This window comes from Pan paniscus, chromosome 8 (assembly GCF_029289425.2).
Source record: "Pan paniscus chromosome 8, NHGRI_mPanPan1-v2.0_pri, whole genome shotgun sequence".
Taxonomy (NCBI): domain Eukaryota; kingdom Metazoa; phylum Chordata; class Mammalia; order Primates; family Hominidae; genus Pan; species Pan paniscus.
In genome coordinates, this window is record NC_073257.2 from 113,282,044 (window position 1) to 113,294,085 (window position 12,042).

At 38.4% G+C, this 12,042-nt stretch overlaps 1 protein-coding gene across 11 annotated transcripts in view; it reads left to right on the forward strand.

Annotated features, from left to right (window-relative positions):
* Positions 1-12,042, forward strand: part of BTRC (beta-transducin repeat containing E3 ubiquitin protein ligase) — a 201,033-nt gene that overhangs the window by 39,838 nt on the left and 149,153 nt on the right. For 2 of the 11 annotated variants that reach the window (XM_055093295.2, XM_063607857.1), the window contains exon 2: positions 11,933-12,025. The exons of the other annotated variants lie outside the window; for them this stretch is intronic. In XM_055093295.2, the coding sequence (XP_054949270.1) occupies positions 11,933-12,025 (93 nt within the window). The remainder of the gene's footprint in view (positions 1-11,932; positions 12,026-12,042) is intronic. 11 annotated transcript variants of the gene reach the window in all.

Consider the following 12,042-nt stretch of genomic DNA (forward strand, 5'->3'; position numbering starts at 1 on the left):
GCTCTTAACATTTACAGACCCTTCCTCTCCTTAATAAAAATGGCTAAAATACAAATTGTTAAATTGTTATTTCAGAATTTGAAATAACAGTGGATTTTTTTCTTTAAAAAATGAACTTAAAATGATCATGCTATGAAAGATCTTAGATTTATTTTTGGTTCTCAGGTTTGGTTAATAAATTATATTTTTCAGTTCATTGCATACTACAAAATTTATTAAATTATCTCAGCTGTGATTAAAATTAAAATGTATCTTGTTACATTAGTATGTGAAAATTAGTTCTATCCTGTAAAAATACTACCATATTATGAATAATCTTTTACATGCCTGTAGGGGACTAATGGGAAATTTAGTAATATTTGCATATTTTTTCCTTAAATAGTAGTAATATTTCCATGTTTTGTTTGTAAGCGACAAATATGTGTATATATATTCATAGGTATTTTTTATATGATGGGAGAAGGTTTTGTATTTTTGTTTTTTGCCTCAGCTTTCCCAGCTGTAGGGAGAGGTTTTTAATATATCTTTGTAATTGATCAAAGTTATAAGGGATCTGAATTTATTGATTTAAGCTATTAAAGATAACCTTTGCATACACAAAGTTCTGTTATAGCAAATACTGGTACAACAAAGAGTCATAACAATAGAGTTCTTTAAAAAACACACTGTCTTTGCTCTCATTTCCCAACATGATGGACCTAGTAATGGATATGGTGATCTAGTAGCCAGAATATTTTAAAATTTTTATACCGCCAATTAGAATAATGCTTTTCTTTAATTTTTGTCAATGAATGTGAGTTTTTATAAATGCTCATTTTATACTGTAAAAGTAGTTGAACTTTATGAATTTCTGCAAGATTCTGCCACTATGCGAAAACTTGAATGGGAGGTGAAGTTTTTTTTTTTTTTTTTTTTTGGTAGAGACATGGTCTCACTGTGTTGCCCAGGCTGGTCTCGAGCGAGGTAAAGATTTTAAATGGAGTTCAGCTAGTATTAAGCCCACTACTCACTTGTTCTGTGGTACTCTTAACAAATAATGTTGGATTACGACAGCAAAATATGTGGTATAGAACTATTTTCATTTTTGATCTACTTAGGACAGGTATTAATGGACACTTTCTCATAGCTCATAATCATGTTGGTATTGCTGTCTCTTGTTTGTGAAAGTCTGTGGAAACATCAGTCACTACTAACGGTAGACAGTCTTTAGATTTCAGCAGATATTCATCAGGGTTTGTTGATGTTTGTTTTTACATGATGAAAGTCCCTATCAAAGTAATTCTATCTCCAAAAGATTTTTTTTTTTTTTTTTTTGAGACAGAGTCTCACTCTGTCACTCAGGCTGGAGTGCAGTGGCATGATCTTGGCTCATCGGAACCTCCGCCTCCCGGATTCAAGCAATTCTCCTGCCTCAGCCTCCAAAGTAACTGGGATTACAGGCATCTGCCACCACGCCTAGCTAATTTTTTGTATTTTTAGTAGAGACGAGGTTTCACCATGTTGGCCAGGTTGGTCTCAAAGTCCTGACCACAGGTGATCCACTTGCCTCGGCCTCCCAAAGTGCTGAGATTACAGGCATGAGCCACTGCGCCCAGCCTCTCCAAAAGATTTTAAAGTTGGGTGTTATGTTATTGAAATAAAATTCTTATATAAATTCTCTTATTTACTTTGTTAGTGGGGAAATCCAGTATCCTTAAGAATACAATCCTAAAATAAAGTTGTTACATATTGCAGAAAGGCAGAGTGATTGTGTTGTTATGGCAACTCAAATGGGGAAAATGAAAACAGCCCAGATAAGCTGCAACCTGTTGTCATGGCAACCACAGTTGTGGAAATGATTAAAGCTAGTCTAGAAAGGATGTATTGCAGCTTTAGTCCATTGAAAGTAAATAGTGTAAGAAAAGACAGGGAGAATTGGTTTTTGACAAAAGTTAAATCCCTCTGGTGCCACAAGTTGCTAGTACCACCATGTGTAGACAGATCTCTGTCCTTTCTAATTGTGTTTCAACTCAATTTTATTGCCTCAGATCATAATTGTGCTATGAAGGAAAGAAATGTAATAACTATGAAAAGCTTGTGAATAATGATTTTTTGGTAGCAAATTTAGAAAGCAAAGTTAGGAAATTTATTTATTGAAAATGACTTTTAAAAAATAGGGTGTTTTCCTTTCCTCTTTCCCCCATTTCTCACCCAGTGCTTAATTTTCACTTTTTTCATACCCTGTTACTGTATCATTTTAGTCTTAAGTGTTGAATTGTAATGTAAATATCTAATACCATGGCAATTGGTAAGGCATCACATGCAGCATTATGATTGCCTATGAACAGATGGATTTGATGATAAATGATAAACATCCTGTAAGTGTGAATAAATTTATTTTAGCTCTATCTTTCAAACTTTCTCTGTAATCAAAGCTTCTTAAGTGTTTTTAAAAATGCCATTATTTCCTTCCCAAATTCCACTTGCTCATCACAGCAAGATATTTCATCCTATTGGAGTGGAGACATGTTAGGAATAAACCTGATGAAAACCGTGGTCTTTGTTCAGCAGCTGGCTGCTTGCACAGGTTTTTGTGGTAATGGCATTGGCATCTCTGTATTAGAGTATTGATCTGCTGCTTGGTAGGTACTGTGTAAAATAAGTCTTCTAGTAAAGATGTATTAAAGTGGTTTAAGAGCAGTTTATATTACAAATAAGGTGGAAGAAGGTGGAGTTCTGTAAGACTGGACACATGCTATAAATATCCATAAAATTAAGTATTTTATCTAAAAATGTGTGTTGAAAATTTCTTTTTTTCTTTTTTTGTTTTTTTGAGACGGACTCTTGCTCTGTCGCTGGAGTACAGTGGTGCGATCTCGGCTCGCTGCAAGCTCCGCCTTCCGGGTTCACACCATTCTCCTGCCTCAGCCTCCCGAGTAGCTGGGACTACAGGCGCCCGCCACTGTGCCCAGATAATGTTTTGTATTTTTTAGTAGACACTGGGTTTCATCGTGTTAGCCAGGATGTTCTCAATCTCCTGACCTCGTGATCCGCCTGCCTCGGCCTCCCAAAGTGCTGGGATTATAGGCATGAGCAACTGCGCCCAGCTGAAATTTTCTTATTTTAATTCATATTTAATTGCACATAGTTGAACATTATCTGAGTGTGAGTTGCGTACACTAATACCATCATCCTTTGCCCTTTAGTGGAGGATTTTATATTTGATGTTCCTGTGTTGTGGTTGAAAACTGTGTTGTAAACTCGTCAGTTATGAGAAATAATATTGACCATAGGAACAGTGTTTTAAAGTAATCCATTGAATATTTTCATGAAAATCCAGGTTGATTTTGCCTGAGCATAAGTTGGTCTTCATCAATAACCTCTTCACTGTATACATTGCCTGGTTTTGCCTGGCTAACCGAAATCTGGCCTTTCATGTAGGTATAGAGAAGAAACCTTTTTTGTTTTTTTTCTTTTGAGATAGAGTCTCACTCTGTTGCCCAGACTGGAATGCAGTGGTGCGATCTTGGCTCACTGCAACGTCCGCCTCCTGGGCTCAAGCGATTCTCCTGCATCAGCCTCCTGAGTAACTGGGACTACAGGCATGCGCCACCATCCCCGGCTAATTTTTTTGTATTTTTAGTAGAGATGGGGTTTCACCATGTTGGCCAAGCTGGTCTTGAATTCCTGACCTCAAATGATCCACCCACCTCGGCCTCCCAAAGTGCTGGGATTACAGGCGTGAGCCGTCATGCCTGTCCAGAAACCTATTTTTAAAAAGAAGAAAAAGATGGAGGAGGAGAAGGGAGAACTATAACTAGAATCACCTTTTTTTTTTTTTTTTTTTTTTAGAATTTTTAAAAAGCTCATTCCTTTTTGCTGTTATTTAATGGTAGCAGGTCATGTATGACTCACGACTTAGGTCATACAACTTAGGCTATTAAATGGTTCAGATACCCAGCAAACAGTTCAAAGATTGCATTAACAAGCTAGCTAACATTTTGTAAAGGAGTTCAAAATGAAAGACTGTCAGTACCTATATTCTGTGTGCCTAGCTATTGTTGCCCCACTGGAATGTCACAATGCAAGGATGTGAATCTCCCTTTCTCCTAACAGAAGTTTTTAAAGCTAACAGATTTTAATAGATTTGCAAACAGAAGTTTGCAAGCAGAAGTTTGTAAATCTGTTAAAATGTTTTACATTAAAATTTGATGCACTGATTTTTAGATTGGTGTCTAAAGTAGGCAATATCATCAGGTTGTGCATTTGAGATTTACCAGTTTACATCTTGGCTTATGATAAATTGGATTGGAAGATCAGGTACTTTATTTTCCTGGAAGAAAAAAAAATTAGGTATATTCATCATTCCCATTTCACAATTTCTTGTCATATCTCACTTGCTTCAGAAATACTCATTTTGGATCCTTCTTGTGAATATGTAACTCTTAATACTAATGTCCTGAGAGAAAGGAGAATTTCTTGTCTAACCTCAGTAATAACCATACCATCACAAAAGAAGGCCTCACAATGTATCAGGCAATGAAATAGCCAATAACCTATTCTCCTGCTAAATTCCATAAACTGGATGGGGAGGGTAGATAATGTTCATTTTTGTTACTTACCAGGGAACATGACACTTGGTCTTTGAAATTGTTATTTATTTCATATATTGTAGCTGCCAATCAGTCAGTGATTTGCAAATAGCAAAGTAAATACACTGCTGAAAATGAGTTTCTTCTTTGTGCTGACCTGTGATGTGCGGGAAATCAGATGTAATATGGTTGCATTTATTTATGTAGGCATTTATTCTCTTTCTTAATGAGCAAGTAATTTTCTTTTCTCTACTTCTACACAAAAGTTAAATTAAGGAGTACCCAAGAGGGCTGGGAAACTTGGTTTGCAGTCATTGAAATACTGCTGAGTATCAGGGGATCCTTTCATGAGTGGAGTTTCCCTCTCCTTAAGAAGAAAGCTCCAGATAGCTCCCTTTTGAACTCATTGTTAGAGCAAACACATCTGTAGAGGAAGATGATCCATAAGTCTAATGCTAAGGATTTGCCTCCTCTCCCTATCAATGAGAAGGATTTGCCTCCTCTCCCTGTCAAAGGATTTTACTCTGGCTTATTTGGCTGTTTTTGCCTGGGAAGTGAGGGGCAAGAGCTCTGATCTTTCCTATGACGGCCAGCCTGGCCTTAATATGTAGATTATTAACATGATACCAGCCTCTGTTGAGTCATAGCAACTGCTATGAACAAACATGTAAATCCATCTAGGGGAAAAAAAGAGTGTTGCAAATGCCTTTCATCAAAATGGAAGACTACTTCAACTTCTATTTGCTCTTCTTGTTATAACCAAGCTTTTTCTTTTTTCATTTTCCTCTGCCTTCCTTTCCCTCCTTTTTTCCGTCCCCACTATCCTCCATCTTTCAGAAATATCAAAAGCTGAATCTTCCCACCGAACACTGCAATCATTTGAAATTTGTGTATAGGCCAGCTTCACATCATCAGAAATTGTGTAACCCCATGATTCCCAGGCCTCAGCTGGTAGCGTAGTTATTTCAAATAATATTTAATACAATAAATTCTATGGCAATAAAAGAATTTGGACAGTCCCTTCGAACTTATTGCAACGAGATTTGACTTGAATTTAATACAATGAAGTTTCAGAATAGCCAAGTAATTTTGTTGTGGCATGATTTAAAGGGTATTTAAGTACAGGTATAGGTGATTGAGTTTGTAAAACCTAATCAGAGGTAAATTGCAGTTTCACTCTTATCACGTGAATGAGCATTCAAAAATACAGAAATTCTTTACTTAGCATGAGGTGATTTTTAACAGTGTGGCAAAGAGTGTAAGTGAACATCCTTAACTTTTTGTTCTGTCAAGGGGAGAATAAAGATACCACCTGGCTGTATGTATAAATTTGCTTACTAAGATGGTTGATTGATTTCTTGTAGGTGGGTATTAAAAATGGCTTTTTTGGTATAGAAAACATGTAGCATCAAAGCATTGTTGTGATGCCCTGCTGTCTTCTGATGTTGAATATTTTATGGGATTAAAAACAATTGTTTTTATCTTACTCTTTCAGATTCAACAATCTTATAGTAAAAGCAGCCATAGACCAAATATTTAGAATTTATTATGTTGATACAAATGAAAGAAACATAAAATACAAATATTGAGTGAATTAAGAAAAAGAGGCTGCTTGCAGTGGCTCACACGTGTAATCCTGGCACTTTCTGAGGCTGAGTCGGGAGGATCTCTTGAGGCCAGGAGTTTGAGGCTGCAGTGAGCTATGATTATGCCACTGCACTCCAGCCTGGGTGACAGAGCGAGACCTCATCTCAAAAAAAAAAAAAAAAGAAAAAGAAAAACAATGTTTCTTTCTAGAGTGCTTAGCAGGGCAAAAAAAGAAGGAAAAAAGAAAAACAGAATGTTGATGTTAGAAAAATTTGGTTATTGTCTTATGCTCTGGAGTTCTTACCTCAAGCCAGTGACTTTTAAGATCTTTTGTTTTCTGTACTGAAGCAGAATAGTGAAAATGTTTTTATAGGAAGTTATGAAAAAAAGTCTATATTAATTTGTTTTGGGTCATTCTAGTCTCTCTGGTAAATTCATAATTAGGAAGGCCTTTTTAAGGCTGTATGCTAGTCTCACAGGTATACAGCTACTTCATATCTGATAAATCTAAATTCATATGTGAGGAGGTTATTTTTTTTAAAGCATATTATTTACACAATTCACTGGAATGGCTCCTTTGGAAGTTGGGTGACTCTCTTATGTAATTATGTACTTAGTAACCCTGCTCTACAAAGCAGTAGAAATTCAAGTAAGAATAATTTACTGCTTATGCATAGTTATTAGAATTTTAAAGCATTTGTTTGTTCAAAATTCTAGTTTATCAGTGTTGTATTTGACTAATTGCCTACTTAATAAATAATAATGAATATAATTTATTTTAGAAGGCACCCAAATTTTAACAATTGTAAATAAACATTAGGAGCTGCTCCCCCTCTTCACTTTCTTGTTTAAAGGGATTCTCATCCCTTTAGTCCAAGTTTCGTGGAGAAAATAATTCCTATTTTAAAAATTCTATATTAGAAGTATTATAGATGGACTTAAATTACAGAATTGTGGAATTTTATTGCTGTAAGGTAGTTAGAAATATCTTATTCTATCCATTTTACCAGCAAAGAAGGTGAAGTGTATAGAAATTAAGTGAACTTCTCAAAGTCATACAATTGGTTTGAGGACAAGTCTGTTCCACAACCTGATATGTCATGCCTTCTCAGTTGTCATGATAATTCAGCAGTTCATTTCACCAGGGATTCCTTAAACACTGCTGTGTGTACAACAGTGGGCTAAGCATCCAGAGGTTATAACAATAGTGTGAGTTTATATGGTCTAACAATAATGATATCAGACTAGTAATATTTTACATTTGAATCTCAGTTTTATCTGGTGTTTTCTAATGTTTATAAATGTTAATGTGTGGTGGCTAAACCTTTAAATCTCTTTTTCTCTACTAGATTATAAACTCTTTAAAAGCAGGGACTCATTTAGCTTTTGTAAAGTCAATCCAGTTTCATTTTTAAAGACTTAAATTAAAATTTCTAAGCATTGATGGCATTGTTGGAATAAGTGTAGCTTCCTGAGGTGTCTTCTCTGGGGACGATACACATTTTAAAATTGTATTTCTGTCTTCATCAAGTACTTTTCATTTCAAGTAACAGATTGCTTCATTCCCCCTTTAAGCAAGAAGGGAGAGTATTTTAAGGGTACAGAGATAGCTCATGGAACTAAAGGGGAAAAGATGTCCAGTAAGGCCCCATAAGGACTTGGAACCAGGCATTGGAATACCTTTAGGACACAAGGCAGCCGCCCTTGCATTCCTAAGATAAATCCTACTTAGTCATGATGTATATTCCTTTTTCTGTGTTGCTGGATTTTATTTGCCATTATTTTGTTGAGGATTTTTGCCTATATGGCCATAAGGGATATTGGTCTGTAATCTCCATTCTGCTCTTGAGACCATCCAGTGAGTTTAAAAATTTTATTTTCAGTTTTCTCATTCCCATTTAGTTCTTCCCCTGACCCCCTTTTTTTACTTCCCCACTTTGAGACAGGTCTAGCTCTGTTGCCCAAACCAGAGTGCAGTAGCATGATCGTGGCTCACTGCAGCCTCGACCTCTCAGGCTCAAGAGATCTTCCCACCTCAGCCCCTCAAGTAGCTGGGACTACAGGAATGTGCCACCAGGCTTGGCTAATTTTGTAAGAAATTTTCTGTAGAGACAGGGTCTTGCCCTGTTTTTCAGGCTCGTCTGGAACTCCTGGGCTGAAGCAATCCTCCTGCCTTGGCCTCCCAAAGTGCTGGGATTATAGGCGTGAGCCACTGCACCTGGCCCATTTAGTTCTTTATATCTGTTGTTTCTTTGCTGGTACTCTCTTTCTTTCAAGAGTGTTTTTAGTTATTGGAACATTTTAATCCTATCTATGTGTATGTGTGTGTGTATATATATATATATATATATATTTTTTTTTTTTTTTTTTTTTGAGACAGTCTCGCTCTGTCACCCAGGCTGGAGTGCAGTGGCGCATCTCAGCTCACTGCAAGCTCTGCCTACCGGGTTCATGCCATTCTCCTGCCTCAGCCTCTCGAGTAGCTGGGACTACAGGCGCCCGCCATCATGCCCAACTAATTTTTTGTATTTTTGGTAGAGACGGGGTTTCACCGTGTTAGCCAGGAGGGCCTCAATCTCCTGACCTTATGATCCGCCCTCCTCGGCCTCCCAAAGTGCTGGGATTACAGGTGTGAGCCACCGCACCCAGCCAATCCTAGCTATATTACAGTCTTTGCCTTTAAAGTTAATTTCACCATCTGTGCCATCTTGGTATTGGCATCTGTTGATACCAGTTGAAGTTTTCCCCTTTTTAGTATACCAAGTAATTTTTGCGTTATATCCTTGGCTTTTTTAATATTATGCAGCTCAGTTTTATTTAAATTGTATTGAAAATGTTGATATTTTTGTCAGGCATTCAACCCAGTTGGCTGCAGTCTACAAGTTGAGATTCTGTAGGATTGTGGTTTCAATGTCTGTTACATTTTGAAAGCCTTTGCAGTTCTATTGAGATATATTCCATGCGTGTGCCACTTGATGGCCATTGTGGAATCTGGATGATAGTCCATCTCGTAGTTCAGTTCTCAAAGTCTATGCCTGGCCGAGTGCAGTGGCTCACACCTGTAATCCCAGCACTTTGGGAGGCCGAGGTGGGCGGATCACGAGGTCAGGAGATCGAGACCATCCTGGCTAATATGGTGAAACTCCATCTCTACTAAAAATACAAAAAATTAGCCGGGCGTGGTGGCAGGTGCCTGTAGTCCCAGCTACTCGGGAGGCTGAGGCAGGAGAATGGGATGAACCCAGGAGACAGAGCTTGCAGTGAGCCTAGATGGTGCCACTGCACTCCAGCCTGGGTAACAGAGCTAGACTCCATCTTAAAAAAAAAAAAAAAAAAAGTCTATGCCTTACCGTTTTGGGTTATATCCACCCATGTGCAGCTTGGGGGTGAAGATAGGAGTTCATTAACCACTTTATGAGGCCATTTTCTTGAGTTCCTCCCTCTGTACAATCTCCCCAGTACTATCTGGTTCCCTGGGGCCGCCTTTTTCAGTCCTCCAGCCAGAAAGCTAGGACTTTATTTAATCCTGCGTCTGTTACTGCATATGGGGCTACGCAATGGGAGGCTAGAGGAAAAAAAAAAAGCAATGAGGTTTTGTCTCACCCTTTTAGGATCACAACTCCTCTGATCAGAGAGGAAGGTTTCCTTACTTCAGAGTTTTAGCCTTCTTTGGGTCTCTGCTTCTGCTGTGGCTTTCCTCATGGAATTGCTTTGAGAGAATAGCAAGAACTTTAAAGAAAAATGGGAGATTTTTGCCATTCTCTCTGAGTGTTACGATACTCCTTCTGCACTCCTTAAGCTAGAACTAGAGGGCTTTTCCTGGAGCTCTCTTTACTGACACCAATACCCACTTGTGGGTTTCAGGCAGCAGTCCAGGCTGGTGGATACTGGAGGAATAATAAAAAGATAAATTCATTATTGGTTGAGTGTTATGTAAAAGTCTTCTCCAATTACCTGCTAGTATTTAATTTTTTGAGTCTTCAAATAGTTGTTCTATATGTTCTGTCCATTTCTTAGTGGTTGCCTTCAGTGGGAAATACAGGATGGAGTGCACTTACTCCATCTTACATGGAACTAGAACCCCTTCTAGTTAATTATCCTTTTGATATTGATTTATGCTAGTCAACAACATACACTGCAAGTTCAGTCCTTTGAACTTCCTTCATGGCCCATCTTAAGGTCTGTTTTGGTAAAGTGTAGCAAGTGTGCTTGAAAAGAATGTGTGTGTATACTGCAGTTGTTGGGTGAAGTGTTCTAGATAAATCATTACATCAAGTTTATTATTACTGTGCTTGTCACTTCTTTGTTGCTTATTCTATCAATAGCTGAGAGAGTTATGTTAGGCTCTCAAACTATGTAGATTTGTGTATTTTCCCTTTAGTTCTGAGTTTTTTGCTTATTTTGAAATTGTTAGTAGTGGTACATATACTTTTAGGATTATTCTCGATGAATTAACCTTTTTATAATTATGAAATAGTCCTCTTTATTACTGCTTGTACTTTTTTTTTTTTTTTTGAGATGGAGTCTCGCTCTGTCGCCCAGGCTGGAGTGCAGTGGCGCTATCTCAGCTCACTGCAAGCTCCGCCTCCCGGGTTCATGCCATTCTCCTGCCTCAGCCTCCCGAGTAGCTGGGACTACACGGTGCCCGCCACTACGCCCGGCTAACATTTTGTATTTTTAGTAGAGACGGGGTTTCACCGTGGTCTTGATCTCCTGACCTCGTGATCCGCCCGCCTCAGCCTCCCAAAGTGCTGGGATTACAGGTGTGAGCCACTGCACCCAGCCTACTGCTTATACTCTTTGTTCCGAGGTAAACTTTCATGTTAACATAGCCATCTCAGCTTTCTTTTTTTTTTTTTTTTTTTTTTTTGAGACGGAGTCTCACTCTTTCACCCAGGCTGGAGTGCAGTGGTGTGATCTTGGCTCACTGTACCTCCACCTCCTGGGTTCAAGTGATTCTCCTGCCTCAGCCTCCCAAGTAGCTGGAGTTACAGGCACGTGCCATCACAGCTAGCTAATTTTTGTGTTTTTAATATAGACAGGGTTTTGCCATGTTGGCCAGGCTGGTCTTGAACTCCTGACCTCAGGTGATCTACCCACCTCAGCCTCGCAAAGTGCTGGGATTACAGGCGTGAGCCACCGTGCCCGGCCTCAGCTTTCTTATGACTGTTTTTATGATACAGCTTCTTTAAGCTTTTTACTTTTAATTTATTGGTATACATTAATAGATAATTATGTCGGTTTTTAAATTAATCATCTGTCCTGATCATCTGTCCTGATCATCTGTCCTTCTTTGTTTATACTTGCACTGTCCAATAGAAATGTTTACCACAGATGCCAACCAAGTATATACTTTTAAATTTTCTTGTAGCTGCATTGAAAATGTAAAATGAAGCTGGGCAAGGTGGCTCATGCTTGTAATCCCAGCGTTTTAGGAGGCCGAGGTGGGAGGATCAGTTGAGGCCAGGAGTATGAGACCTGCCTGGGTAATATAGCAAGAACTTGTCTGTACCCAAAAAAAAAAAAAAAAAAAAAATTAGGCGTAGTGGTATACACCTGTAGTCCCATCTACTTGGAAGGCTGAGGCAGGAGGATCTCTTGAGCTCAGGAGTTTGAGGTTCCAGGGAGCTGTGATCATACCACTGCACTCCATCCTGGTTGACAATGAGACCATGTCTCTTACAAAAAAGTGAAAAGAAAGTTGAAATTTTCATAATGTATTTTATTTAACACACCGTAATTTTTTATTTTTGTTTTTATTTCTTTGGAAACAGTCTCGCTTTGTTGCCCAGGCTGGAGTGAAGTGGCGTGATCTTGGCTCACTGCAAACTCCGCCTCTGGCTTCAAGTGATTCTCGTGGACTACAGGTATGCGCCACTACACC